We start from the raw sequence: 14940 nt of genomic DNA, 5'->3' as shown, positions 1-14940 counted from the left end.
TTGTCTACCCGGGTCTTCAAAACCTCCCAAGCATGGAGATGCCACCACCTCTCTGGGTAGCCTGTTCCAGCGCTTCACCACCCTCCTAGTGAGAGAATTTGTCCTAATATCCAACCTAAACCTCCCTTGCTGCAGCTTGAGCCCATTGCTCCTTGTCCTGTCGTCTGCCGCCACTGAGAAGAGTCCAGCTCCAGTCACTGAGGACAGTCCAGCTCAGCGGTTCCCAATCCGTAGTACGGGTACCACCAGTGGTATGCAGACATCTTGTCAATGGTACACGTTAACAGATTTATTATAATTACTTTACAGGACAACATTTTACTGGTGGTACTTATGGGTGAACTGAAAAATTTGCTGGTGGTACGTAAGGTCATATCGTTTTAAATTTGTGGTGTGCAACCTGTCAGAGTTTAGGAACCGCTGGTCTAGCTCCAGGCTAGTTCTGGTTGCTGGGGAGAGAAAAAGGCATTGTATGCAGTAGATGTTGAGGCAAGAGGAAGAAATTGCTCCTCTTTTCTCATGCACTTTAATTACAGGTTACAGTATAAAGAGGCCCCTGACCAGCATACCTTGCATGTCTTGTAACACTTGAAAACCTGCTGTGAGTAGGCAGAGCTGTTGGGTGCCCAGAACGGGCGTTTGAAGTGTTTGCTTGAGTAGATTGAGATTGATGTCTGAATTCCAGAGACTTCTGTAAATGAGCAGGTGAATTGCTCTGGTTGGGAAAGGAAACTGGCTTTCAGGTAGGGCTAGAGGTAGAGTTGGGCTTTTTTCACGTGGCTGGCACAAGCTGGGATCCTAGGATGTATCTGGGAAGAAGCAGCCAGCTAACTTAGCACTGAGTCATATGCTGTGGTCTGCCTTTAAGTGAGGGAAAGCCCTTTCCCCTGAGCCTGGTTCGGTGCTGTTATCCATCATAAACAGTTTGCTTTGCCTTGACTAGAGAATCACTGCTGCATTGTTCCAGTCCATCCCGTTACTTGGACGGACTCGATGCTTTGTGCCAAGATCCCTGCATCTATTGCAGTGTCTACTGCAGCCTACTTGAAGTGTGGTTGCTGAACCAGACGCATCATTCGCTAACGACTAAAGAATGGTTCCCGTCTCCCCACCCCACCCCTGCTTCCCCAGCCCTCCTTGCTGCACAGTTTTTCTGCAAGAGATTGGGCTTTTTTCAAATGTTTGTGCAGACAGCTGTGTCAAGCGAAATGACCCTTTTGATACAGTGATTACATGGGTTGACACCATCGTCCCCTCTATACGTGTCCATCAAATGCAGGGTGTGTTAGAGAAGTGTGTGTGCGAGACCAGGTATGTTCCTTTCAATTGGGGCCACCTGTATCTTAATGTTTTTGTGTGTTTTCTTTTGTTCTTTAGGGATTATGTTAGGAGTGAACTGGAATCTGGGTACGAAGGGCCAATGTATTTGGAACCCCTCTCCATGAACCGTTTCATGACCGCCTTAATAGGTAAGTGCAGATAAAGGTCTGACCGGGAGGAGTAAGTAGTTGCCTCCTTATTCTTTTCTACCTGTGCATTTTCAACGTCTGGGTCCTGAATTGTTCTTGCTATTATAGCAATGATGCGTATACTCCTCCATAGAGAGAGTTGGGTCTATGCTACCTTCTCTTGCAATTCCCTGTTTGCAGGATTTATATACCACAGCTTTACCAATATATATTTTTTCTTATGGAGCTGAACTAATTTTGTGTGGGGTTTTTGAAATGCTAGAATTAAGTATTTGCTGGTTTCAGCTGCTTTTTTTTTTGTGTTGGATGAGCCTGTCAGGTAAGTTTTGCTTTGCACTTTTGATTAGAAATTACAATATTTTTTTATGTATAACAGTAGAAATAGGTTTAACTCATGCATTCAGGATGCTATGGATAGTCCAGCTGAAAAATTGCATGGCAGCTAACATTTCCATTACAATGGTTTGTTTCCTGCAGATGCTGGGATGGTATGTATTAAGTTTAAAAGCAAATCTTTGCCTCTGACACCTTCTAAGACCCCCCAGAAACAAAGTGCTGAAGAAGGAGGGAAGATTTTGAAGGTCTTTAGTCCTCAACAGCCAGGGTGGTGTGGAGGACGACACTTGCTGGCATTGCAACACTGTCCCATTCAAATCTAATTCACAATGCAGAATGTTTCAGTATTTGCAGATTTTACTACGGCACTTACCAAAGTAGTTCCTTCCCCCCTCGTGTCTCACTGATGGACTAACAACTGCTCTTTGGCCCTGGTTTAGAGCGTCTGTGCTGCGTCTGGAATATAGCAATAAGCACATTTTGAGTTCCTCAGGTTGAAGGCACTACAGGGATTCTAATATTGACAAGCCCTAATGGGCTTTTTTCACTTTAAAAGCACAGAACAAGAGTTTATTCTCAGCAGTTATTTGGGTTTGGTAAATATCCCCATTTTACATAGCCAGGGACACCGAGATGGTGAGAGAGAAAGAGAGGCTTTCTGCCATGCAGGTGTGTGCACCTGAGCTTTATTGAGCACTTTGATTTCCAGGATTACAATTTCCCTGTGATTTAAACCTAGTCCATGCTCAACAGCTCTTTTGGTATGAGTTCTTAGAAGTGCTCTGGAGCATCTAAAGATCCTTCTCTCCCAGAACTGGCTTCATGTCACCTTTTTTTTCCCCCCCCTGTGTGATGAACTTTGGAAAAGAACGTGGTAATTGTTAAGGTGTGAGCCCTGCTCTGTGCTAATGGGAGGATGGGTAAATATTTACACGTACATTCAGTGATGATAAAGTCCAAAATCTCACAAGACAGATCCTCAGCTCCTCTTGCTGAGGTCTGTGGGTTCTCTCAAATGATTGAAAACTGCATGCAGCCAGCCACGTACTGTTTATGGATTCAGCTGCTTCCTTTCTGCTTGCCGCTGCTACGACGTACAGCGAGAACTGAGGCTGGCTTTTTGCAGAATGCTAAAGTTAGCAGGATACATGCATGCACTTTTGTGCTTTGGTTATAACTTGTAGACAGGACTCTTTCTTCCTTTGGGTTTCTTATAGAAATACCACTAAACCTGTCAGAGCGAAATGTATCTTTTCTTTCTCATGCTCTTTCTCCTTTTCTGGATTAAACAGTTCATTTTTATCTATCCATGTTTTGAATTTCCTAAATTATTCCTGCTCCAAACAAAATTATGATGTTAGGATTGCTGGGCTGAAGTCACCATGTGATTCTTACCTTCTTAAGTTTTTATCTTCTTTGGCAAGGTGGTCCAGAGACCGCGTGTATCATCCAATGATCCCACGATCACCTCTTGGTGAAACTGGCCAATTGTCGCCTTGGGTCCCCCACGATCCACTGGCTGGAAAATTGGCTCCGTGGTCGGACCCAGAGGGTAGTAATTGATGGAAGTCACTCATCGTGGTGTCCTGTGACCAGCGGGGTCCCCCAAGGCTCTGTCCTTGGACCCATACTGTTCAACATCTTCATTAATGATGTGGACACTGGAGTCAGAAGCGGACTGGCCAAGTTCGCCGATGACACCAAACTTAGGGGCAAAGCATCCACACCAGAAGACAGGCGGGTGATCCAGGCTGACCTGGACAGGCTCAGCAAGTGGGCGGATGAGAATCTGATGGTGTTCAACGCCGATAAATGCAAGGTTCTCCACCTTGGGAAGAAAAACCCGCAGCATCCTTATAGGCTCAGCAGTGCTATGTTGGTTAGCACTATGGAAGAAAGAGACTTGGGGGTCATCATTGACCACAAGATGAACATGAGCCTGCAATGCGATGCTGCGGCTAGTAAAGCGACCAAAACGCTGGCTTGCATCCATAGATGCTTCTCAAGCAAATCCCGGGACGTCATTCTCCCCCTGTACTCGGCCTTAGTGAGGCCGCAGCTGGAGTACTGCGTCCAGTTTTGGGCTCCACAATTCAAAAAGGATGTGGAGAAGCTTGAGAGAGTGCAGAGAAGAGCCACGCGCATGATCAGAGGTCAGGGAAGCAGACCCTACGATGACAGGCTGAGAGCCCTGGGGCTCTTTAGCCCGGAAAAGCGCAGGCTCAGGGGTGATCTGATGGCCACCTACAAGTTTATCAGGGGTGACCACCAGTATCTGGGGGAACGTTTGTTCACCAGAGCGCCCCAAGGGATGACGAGGACGAATGGTCACAAACTACTACAAGACCGTTTCAGGCTGGACATAAGGAAGAATGTCTTTACTGTCCAAGCCCCCAAGGTCTGGAACAGCCTGCCACCGGAGGTGGTGCAAGCGCCTACATTGAACACCTTCAAGACCAAACTGGATGCTTATCTTGCTGGGATCCTATGACCCCAGCTGACGTCCTGCCCTTTGGGCGGGGGGCTGGACTCGATGATCTTCCGAGGTCCCTTCCAGCCCTAATGTCTATGAAGTCTATGAAATCCAAAGCGGCTTCTTCCTTCCATTTCCTGGTAACTGTTACCAAAATGTGGTTGAGCCCTTTATCGCACTTCCGAGAGAGAACAGCTGGAGTTAGCTAATGAATGCTTCTGCCCGAGTCCTGCCAGGTACAGGTGGCTAAGTACAGCCAGGCAGATATTTTAAGAGTCGCAAGCAGGCTAGAGGGAGCGAATCAAACTTGCGTGGGTCATTCAGCAGCACTTACACGGACACTGAACCAGGAGTCGAAACTGTTTTCGTCGGCCAATGTGTCTCTCCATGTCAGTCAGTAACAAATCATTGCCATTTGCTTTATTCATTCGTGCTTTGGTTTTACTGCCCTATCAGGCTAACAGACTTGGCCTGCCTTCAGGAATGCAGGAAGAGCAGGGGAAAGGAAGCGAATATAAAAGAGCCAATGCTTAAGTCCTTCTCTTAGACAGTTCAGCACAATTGCTCCTGCCCCAGAGTATTTACTGGTACTTTTCTCTTCCTCTTGTTTAACAAAAAAACACCCTCTGAGAGGGCAAAACCTCCTCCCCGACAAAAGCTGTTCCGGTGGGTTGTAAGGTGTAACCTCACCAGTATCAAGTGAGTGTGTCAGAGAATTTCACACTGTTATCTTCTAAAAGATTTAAACAAGCATCACATGCCCTGACTGAAGAACTTGCTGCCCTCCCACAAGGTGAAAACATGGGTCCCTGGGTCCATCATTCCCCACGCAAATTGGTTATGTCAGATGAAATTCAGCATCAGTAACAGTAATAGCACAGAAAATTCAGGCTGGAAGGGACCTCAGGTCACATCTAGTCCAACCCCCTGCTTCAAGCAGGACCAGCCCCAACTACATCATCCCAGACAAGGCATTGTCTAGCTGGGCCTTAAACACCTCTGAGGATGGAGATGCCACCACCTCTCTGGGTAACTTGTTTCAGTGTTTCACCACCCTCCTAGTGAGAAAGTTTTTCCTAATATCCAACATCAACTTCCCTTGCTGCAGCTGGAGCCCATTGCTCCTTGTTCTGTCATCTCCCACCACCACTGAGACCTGTCCAGCTCCATCCCTTGATTCAGTCTGGCATGAGTTTGACTGCTTCAGATGCTTTTTTTTTTCTTCTTTTAATGTAAGATTTTCAGCTATATTCCCTTGTTCACATGGCTCCAGTAGCGTCAGTCAGGGCTGGGAGGGATGACAAGTAAGGGGAGGTCATCTGTGCCAGGCATGATCTTTGCTTTGCATAGCTCGTAATCTAATCTACCCTTCCCTTGAGCTGTGTTATTTAGAGGTGTTTGGTGCTCTGGACTGCAGCTTTTGGAAATGGGCCTTCAGGGCTCATTTCTCTCTACACGTCTGTGACTCAGTCTGACTGCTGCAGCCTGGGATCACTAACACGCTCCAAGTCTGCCAGGGATGATTTGAGGGTTGCTTCTTGTCTATCAGTGTGCTGTCTTGTCAGCGTGTTAGCTGAAAGTTCCAAAGCGATGTGGGTTTGGAAAATATGCCACCCGCAAGACCGCCCTTAAGATGTAACCCCAGCAGCAGGCACGGACTTTAAACCCTCGCGGCTCTCGTACCGTGGTTGGTGTGGTAACCAGGGAGAATTTGTTAGCATCAGCTTTTTGGAAGGGGAATAAAACAAAGAGAGTCCCATCCCATGTTAGGAATGATTCGGAGGAAAACTTGACCACTTCTTCCTACTTGCACCAAATTTTCCAGTGGGTTGTGAGCTAGGAGGTTTCGGGCACTCAACAGCCCTGGTCAGTGTATACAGAGTTCTTGAAGAGAGCAAAGTTTTTGTGGTTTTGGAGCTCAGGAGAATCACTGGAGCCAGGCTCCTTCCCAGACTTTTCCTCTGCAAAGCGTTTATTTTCTGCAGGAAAATTTCCCTCGCAGAGCTTTTATAAGCATCAGATTAGCGCAGCATTCAATCAGTGGCTTCTCTTTTTCAGCACACAGGTAGGTGAGTGGGTTTAAGGTTAGCAAGTAATTAAGCCTGCTTCGTTCTTCAGTGTTTTGACATTCAGGAGTTCCCTTCTAGACTGATGATGGCATTACCGTATGTTTTTAGTGGCTTTTATCAGGCAACCCCCCTCCCCAAGTTAGAACTTGGGCAGGCAAATTTAGACTCTGCTGCCTGCGCGCGGCACCTTTCGTTACAGGGGCTGTCGGACACTTTTGCAGATTCTCTGAGGGGGCTGAGAATTGGCTTGAGATAAAGCGCCCCACTTATTTATTTTAGTGTCATGCCATTGTCCTTCCTACCTGCCAGCTTTCAATCAGCATTTAGATTGCAAAGGTGGGAAAGGAGGTGTGGGGTATTCTCGGGAGTGACCTGACCAGGGACTCGCAGAGTGGTGGCACATGGAAAACCGTGATAATTCCCCTCTGCTGAAGTCCCAGTAAGTGTATTGATACTGGTCTTGGGATCCCTTGGTGAAGTGGGGTTGAGTTGTGGTAATTAAAGCACACCAACTGTGCAGACATTTGAGTAACAGAAAATCAAGCAGTTTTAACTCTGGCTCTTGCAAAAAATATTTCTGAACAAAGTTCACGTGTTAGGGGCCGAGAGCAGCAAAGTGAGGAAGATGGGACTTGGGGAGGGTGGGCCAGGAGGGTGTCTGTTCTGGTTTTCATGAATGTTAAGGAAGGCAGCACCCAGTGGCAAGTCCACCATGCTGGTTTACTGGGAATGTTGATGCTTAGCTCCTGGAAAAACATGCTTAAAATACGGGCAGAAAAAGCAACGTGCAGGTATAAATGGGTCTGTGAAGGGGTGGAAGCCTTGCGAGGCCAGCCGTTGGGACCTGGGGAGTGGCTGTCCTGGAAAGTACATGAAACGTGATGCATTCTGGGGCAGAAAATGGCTGTATGAATACTGTTACACCCCTGGTAGTGGGTGCAACCTCAGAACAAAGGCATTGTGCTTCAAGTGGCCAGGGGCCTTTTCACTTCTGGTTCTCATTCAACTTTTGCTAGAGCTGCAGCTGTGAGCCAAGTATATCCTGTCTGGCAGAAATGAGTTAGCAAGGAAAAGAGTGAATGCAGTCAGCAGTGCTGAAATCATCAGTCATGAGTTACATGCTCCACTGACTTCACCAGCAGTGGGATATATCCTTTTATAGCTGAGAGATCCTATGTTAAGCTGCCACGTTTCAACACGTTTCACCACTTAAAAAAAAATACTGGGCTCGCTTTCTTTGCACTTGGCTTGGCTTTCCTGTCTTTACAGGACCTGCAAAATGGGCAGGTGTTTGCATGGGATGGGGAGAGCTGGTTTTTTTTCCTCCCAAACTTGCAGTTCGGCCACTTCCATTCAGAGTCAGCGGAGTCTAAAAGTGGAAAGCTTTGGTCTAATGAGAAAGTTTAAGCAACTGGAGAGGGAAGGGGTGGAACAGAAACTGGAGTTCAATCTCTGTGTTGAGTTCAAGTCAAGAGGGTGGCGTGGCCTGTCATGTTCACAGTCGTCCCTGCTTGCTCCGGCCATGAGTATCGGCACTTCTGCTAGCAATAATGGCCTGTACAGGTCAGGCTGAATGGAGCTGGGTTCCCTCCCAAGCAAAGCCTCTAGACTTGATACACAAGCTGGGATTGTCAGATATCCCTTGGCAGTCGTAGGCAAGGTTTTTCCAAAGCAGTGTGTGGCCCCAGCGCTGCTCCCAGTGAAATCCCTGGAAATCTCCCACTGATTCAAAGTGGAGCATGAGCTCTCGTGAAAATAACACCCTGCGAGGTCCGCTCAGGTATGGTGTTAATGTAGGTGGGGGCATGCGTGATTTCATACCTGTGCACGCATGCAGACACGCCAACTGTTCCAGGAGCATAGTTGGTTTTAATTGGCTTAATTATCTGCTACTTGCCACCTCCTGTGGAAATTGTGAGTGTCTGCCCTCGGGCACTTTCCGAAGTCTCAGCTGCTGACCTAGATGCCGCTCTGCTGCTGGCCGGGCTGACAGATGCCTGCTCATTCTGTAAATATTATTGCTCTAAAGGCCACTGGGGACCTTTTAATTACTCTTCCTTTTAGCTCGGGGAGGCATGGTAGCAGAGCAGGGCTTCAGCAGCTCACTGTAGCAGCACGTACACGTGTGCGGGTGACGTTCACCGGAAGCTCTCAGGGTAGACTTGCCCAGCAGGCCCGAGGTTCACTCCAAGGTCCTTCTGTCTAGCAAACTGACACACTGAGCATGTCTTCTGCCCTTACACTGGGATGCTTTCTCTGGTGAGGAGCTGAGATCACGTCTGGCATGCATCCCGAGAGAAAGGTCTTGGAGGAACTTCCAAAGAGGCAAAGGAGTCCTGATTTCATAGCGGAGGCGCTCCAGTTAGCATAGCTGTCACAGTGGTCCTGGGTGCTGCTAAGAGCTTTACCAGGCAGCTAAATGGAGGTGCAGGCAACTGGCTGTAACGCAGCGTGTTGTGTTTCTAGGTCAGCTGGTGGTGTGCACGCTGTGCTCCTGCGTCATGAAAACCAAGCAGATCTGGCTCTTCTCTGCTCACATGCTCCCTCTGCTGGCACGGCTCTGCCTGGTCCCGCTGGAAACCATCGTCATCATCAATAAGTTTGCCATGATTTTCACTGGCCTGGAAGTTCTCTATTTTCTCGCGTCCAACCTGCTAGTGCCGTATAACCTGGCAAAATCTGCCTACCGAGAGCTTGTCCAGGTAAGTTGCGCGTCACACCGGCATCTCATGTCCCCCAGCGGGGTAGTTTTACTTTGTAAGTGCAGGGCTCTAAAAAGCAGTGATGACAAATTATCTTCTGTGCTTCAGTTTTAGGTGTTAACATCTAGTTCTGGTTAATGCCAATATGCAGTATTGTAGTATTACTTTCTGTAACCTAGTTGCACTCCCCTCCTTACCCCCATCCCTTTTATGTTGGTTCCTCGCTCAGGCACTCGGTATATGCCTCATGGCTTTGTCATTTTTTGGTTCATGACTCTTAACGTTTACTAATAAAATTCAATATGTTTAGTAAAAAGGATATCTTTGCTACCGAGACAGTGCCTTAAACCCTTGTTTCAGGGGTATAGGTTGTAGCTGTGTTGGTCTAAGGATTTCTTTGGGTAAATCTGATATCTTTTATTAGACCAACTCAAATAGTTGGAAAAATTTATGAGACCCCTGGAAGAATTCCTTGAGGACAGCACCATCAAACCCTTGATATACTTAAGGTATGTTGATGACATCTTCATCATTTAGACTGAAAACCTGCAATCTCTGATTGATTTCCATCAGAAATGCAACAATCATCACCCCTCCATCAGACTCTCTCTTGAATACTGCAGCACCAACATTTTCTTTTGAGACACTGATCACTAACTATCCAGAATGGTAAAATACAAACCACCTGCGGACCAACATACATATCTGTGCAGAATGAGCAATCAGCCTAAACATGCCAAGAAAGCTGTAATATGCAGCCAAGCCCACCAGTACCACCGAATTTGCACTGAGGAGAATACCCACGATCATCACCTCGCAAATCTCAAAAGGGCTTTCACCCAACAAGGACACTCCTCCAGAGAGAGAGATCGTACTTTTGAAAGAGCCACCTGGATACCACGTGAAGAATTGCTGCAATACAAAAAGAAAACCCCCATGAACTGCTGGTTGTGACGTATAACCCCTCCCTCGAACCTATATGGAAAATTGTCAAACAATTGCAACTCATACTAGAAGGAGACCCAATTTTTAAAGAGCTCTTCCCAGAACTACCCATCCTAGCCTTCAAATGAGCACTGAACCTCACCAACCTCATCACCAGAAGCAAACTTCCTATGGCCCAAAACTCACTGAATGGATCCAGACTACGCCATGACAAGAAATGTAAAACCTGCCAACGCATCTCCACCACCCCCCTAATAAATATACCGCACAACAGAACAGTCATCTCTGGATCTTACACCTGCACGTCCAGAAATGTAATACATCTCATCCCGTGCACCAAACGCCCTGATGGAAAACATGCGGGAGAAACCAAACAACAACTGCACACCAGAATGAATGCACACCGAAAATCCATCAAAGACAAAAATACCCAATTACTTGTGGGGGCACATTTCTCACGAGACAACTCCGATCTCTCAGTTCTAATCCTCAGAGGGAATTTACAAAACACCTTTCTCAGACAAGCCTATGAACTTCACTTCATCAACCTACTGGATACAAAAACTCATGGACTAAATATAAACATCGGATATATGACCTGCCTAACATCTGATACCCCAGGTAACCACTCTACTATTTACCAGCTATCGTCTTATCACCAGCTCTACATTCCCCTTCCCACCCCCCCCACCTGTTTCTCACCCATTGACTGCCTCAATGTGCATTGTCACTGTCTGGCTTTCTTGCATATTGCCCTCTGGCTTCTATTCTGTTCCATCCGGGAAGACCACAGACCAACTGCAGACACTTCTTCAGCCTAACAGAAGGTGTTTTTACTCGAAAACTTGCAAAGAAGAATGTTCTCAGCTATTTCAGTTGGTCTAACAAAAGATATCGCATTTACCCAAATAACCTTGCCTACCATCACCCCTTGTTGACACTTGCCTCTGGTCAACCCGCAGGGCCAGCTCACACCACTGCTTGTGACAGGTTTAAATAAACTGCTTTCACCTGTGGTCCACAGTGTCTCTGTGTAAACACCCGTCAAAGCCCTCCTTACCCTGCGTAGTGGGTAGGTGATGGGTGTGTGCAAATCTATGAACGTCCTACTGCTCTTTGGAGAAGAGGCTGTATTTTGGTTCTTTACTTGTGTAGTGTCCCAGTCCGTGACTAGGTAGCGTAGGCATTGGGGTAAATGAGCCATCACAAGGCAAATGGGAAGTACTTTCTTTCCCCTCACGTGATGAAAAAGATGGGGCTTGTAGCTGTTCATATCTCGATGGAGGGGGGGCAGAAAAAAGAGTAAGAGAGCAGGGAAGGGGGAGGGAGTTCTTCAGCTCGCCTTCATACAACGCTAAGAAGCAATGGGCTAAGTCCAGCTTATAAAATACCCTTTTGACTATGCTAGCCATAAATCCATGTCAAACTGGAAGCTGCTTTTATAAACCCCAGTCACCCAACACCATAAGGTACACCAAGTCACAAACATGCTCTGAGCTAATCTGTCGGCTTAGGCACTAGGGGGTTTAAGCACACACCTTGAGGTGGTTTTAATTAACTGAGTGCCAGAAAGAAAAACTACCCAAGTGTGTGTTTTGCTTATTCTTCTTCTAACATAACAACCCAGGAATTAATCAGGCTGGTTACTAATCACCTTAAAGATCTGGATTTAAGTGATTTTTGGCTTGACTTGCTGATTCCTTTTGTCGTTCTAATATTCAGTTCTTGAGGGGAAAAATGTACTTGTGCAGACTCTTCCAGAAGTACTGCTCACACCAGGTATCCACTGATGCATATGCAGCTCCAGGGCATAACTTCCCGTGTGTGTCGGACAAATAGGAAGGTATTTACAACATGCTGCTAAATCTATACCAGGCTATGCTCAAGAGTAGTGGAGAGCTGGCTGGAGCTAAGAGAAATGTGATTTGCTGCTGACTCTCTTTAAGACCATTTGAAGCAAATTGGCTGAAACGTGGGTGCAGGCAGTGAGGACCAGATTATTATGTCATTTAACTGCAGGCTGGAAACACAAGAACGCCTTTTTAACTTTTATTTTTAACCTCGCTGCCATGGAATTTTTTATAGTCTTGTGAAATAAATCAGGAAGAAAGGATGGGCCCAAATTCAGACCTGGCGTGACCAGTCAAGGAAGATGATGCCACTCACCCCAGGCTGGAATTTTGCTCCCGTTCTGCTCCATGACCTGCCCCATCATGCGTCTCCTTTGCCGTCACTTGTGCATTGGCCAGATTCAGGGCTAGGTGTGGGGTCACAAATAATTGGCTCGAGCTACTTACAGCTGGAATGCTGATACTGCCCAAAGTACTTTCTGGGGCAGGGAGAAAATTGGGTGAAATGAAGGTATTAGACACCTCAGTTCTTGACTGCATTTCCTGAGCCATTCTTCCCCCGGAGGATGTCATCTGTTCACCAGTATGGTGGCAGTACAGTGTGGGGAAAAGGGTCCTGTGAACACGTTAACTTCTTGTGCAGCCTGTGAAACCTGTCCTCAAAACTGATGACAGTGAGTGAGACCCAAGAGGCACCTGGGGGGCACTGTGCCAGGGTGATTCGGAGATGCAGAGATTGGGGTCAGGATGCACAGGGGCCTTAACCCTAACACAGAGGCTGCACCTCAAGCCCTGCCATCTGCTTGGGGTCTAGGGCAGAGCCGCTTCCTATGGGCTGACTCCTACTGAGCTAGTTTGCTTTTACCTCTCCTTATTGAGGCATTGAGTGTCCCGTGCAAAACACATCGACAGTGTAAGTGCCTGTGGTGCCTCTCTGGATCTTGCCCTACTCACTTGTGATATGCAAGTTTGTTTCCGTAATGCTCTTCAAATACATCTTTCCTGGTAGGTGTTCTCCAGCCACAATGAAATTAAAGACTTTTTTTTGCAAAAATCTTGTTGGTCTAATAAAAGATATCACCTCTACCATGAGCCCTGATTGCTTTCTACAGCCACAATAGCATTTTTTGTCTGGGGCATGAGAAACACCGCTGAAAATACTTGAGTGAGGTAAAAGCACCTGTGGAAATATTAAGCTAAGACAAATTTCTCTTTGATGTAATGGTGTTAGCCTTCTGCCACTAAGTCACGGCTTCCCAAGAGCTGCTCCAGAATCCCCTAGTATTAACATTGCAGAGGAAGTAGTACAAACTTAAAAAGAGCTGCTGCCCAGACGGGAACAGCGGTAAACGGGAGACGCACCAATTGATGATATTTAGCCCTCCGCTGTGATAGAAGTCTGAGTCACTTAGCACCTGTCTTTATATGGAGGTCAGAAGAAATACTAAGTCATAACATATTTGTCACCGATCAGCTGAACAGCTGAGTGCACTAGCATGGCAGTGCCCATGCTACAGTATTGAGTGGGTATGATTCATTAGTTGAGCAGCAGCTGTTGTGGGGGGAAGGTTGCAGGGATTTATGAAACCTGCAGTCTCTGTTACCCTTGAGCAAGGATATAAGAAGCAGACTGTACAATAGGCCATGCCTGTGGTTTAACCTCCCTCCCCCTTCCAGGGTAGCCAATACCACACGCATTGTTCGTGGCTTTGATTGCAAACTCATTGAGGAGTGCTGCTCCTTGAACATACAGGCTATGGACATAAGCACTCAATGGGTCTTGTCTCTGTCTTGCCCAGGTGGTGGAGGTCTACGGGCTCCTGGCGCTGGGGATGTCTCTCTGGAACCAGCTGGTGGTCCCCGTCCTGTTCATGGTATTCTGGCTCGTCTTGTTCGCTCTGCAGATCTACTCCTATTTCAGTACGCGGGATCAGCCGGCCTCCAGAGAGAGACTTCTCTTCCTCTTCCTTACAAGGTAATTCAGTAGCATCTTCCTACTCCCTCGTGTGTGTGAGTCCGTGTTCCTGAATGAGTGCGTGGCTTCTGTCAATAGGATGCTGCATCGGCTTCGTCTCATTCTAGTTGGGGCCCTCTGTCTATCATCATATTTAAGCCCTTGGTTTCAGGGTTAACTGAGGAAGTGTGAGGTTCCTCTCTTTCTTCGGTAAAATGGATAACGCTGCTGGTTCTGTCTTTCTGGGCAGCATTCACAGCAGTGACTAGCTTAATTTTCAGGTAACCTCCGGGGCTGGAATCTGCCTATTCTCTCTTACTCTTCTCCTCTCCTGAAGTTTTAATTTTGCTCCAGACTGTGGTATTGATTGTAGCTGCTGACACTGTGGCAGTTGCCAGAAGTGAAGGTGAAATGATCCAATCACTCTCCACCTCGGAGGCATGGAAACTGGAGGTGGAAGCATTTTCAGGATAAAAGGCCTCTGGATTTTATTGGCTGTTTGCAAAGAATTGGAAAGTTCTAGTCCTAAGGGGCACTGCTCAGAGTCTCTTGTCATCAGGCAAAGAGAAGATGGACCCTGGGAATGAAAGATATGGCAGCCCTCCCACGACTGAGTTGCTTCTGCTCGGAGCGCTGTGCTGTGCCAGGTCCCACAGCCTGTGCTCCGGTGATGTGTGGGCTTCAGGCAGAGAGAGCAGAGGTTTGCGTGACATGGCAGGGGAATTTATTTGCTGTGAAACCTTGTGCCTCTGGTAGAGGATGTGGCTGTTGTCACATGCACAGATCTCCAGTGCCAGACATTGCAGTGAAGTGCGAATATCTGTTAACGGTGGGTGATCTCTGCAGACTAAAACGATCGGCGGTTGAAATGATCTTAGGTTAAAGCGCAGGCTTACCCCACGTAACCTGGAGCGCTGCTGGTTCTCTGGAATTGTGCCACAGGAAGGAGAGTCTGGAGCGTGAGTGATTTACACATCAATCCACGCACACCCAGCAGAATGAGTGTTATACCTAGCAGGGGGATGGAGCGATATGCAGGAGATAAACCAGCTGCCATCTCAAGGGGACTTGCTCAGCTTCTCTGTTTAGCTCAAAACAAGGAAGGACAAAACTTAACGGACCCACCTTCACCCCTCTGAGTC

General features: G+C 47.2%; 1 protein-coding gene across 3 annotated transcripts in view; it reads left to right on the top strand.

Annotated features, from left to right (window-relative positions):
* The window catches only part of RNF145 (ring finger protein 145), a 66211-nt gene that overhangs the window by 40886 nt on the left and 10385 nt on the right, over nucleotides 1-14940 (top strand). For all 3 annotated transcript variants that reach the window (XM_059712950.1, XM_059712951.1, XM_059712952.1), the window contains 3 exons: nucleotides 1378-1469; nucleotides 8814-9049; nucleotides 13644-13819. In XM_059712950.1, coding sequence (XP_059568933.1) covers nucleotides 1378-1469; nucleotides 8814-9049; nucleotides 13644-13819 — 504 coding nt within the window. The remainder of the gene's footprint in view (nucleotides 1-1377; nucleotides 1470-8813; nucleotides 9050-13643; nucleotides 13820-14940) is intronic.

This window comes from Alligator mississippiensis, chromosome 9, assembly GCF_030867095.1.
Source record: "Alligator mississippiensis isolate rAllMis1 chromosome 9, rAllMis1, whole genome shotgun sequence".
Classification (NCBI taxonomy): Eukaryota; Metazoa; Chordata; order Crocodylia; family Alligatoridae; genus Alligator; species Alligator mississippiensis.
Note: the sequence above shows the minus strand (reverse complement) of the source record. Positions and strands in the feature narration are given on the sequence as shown.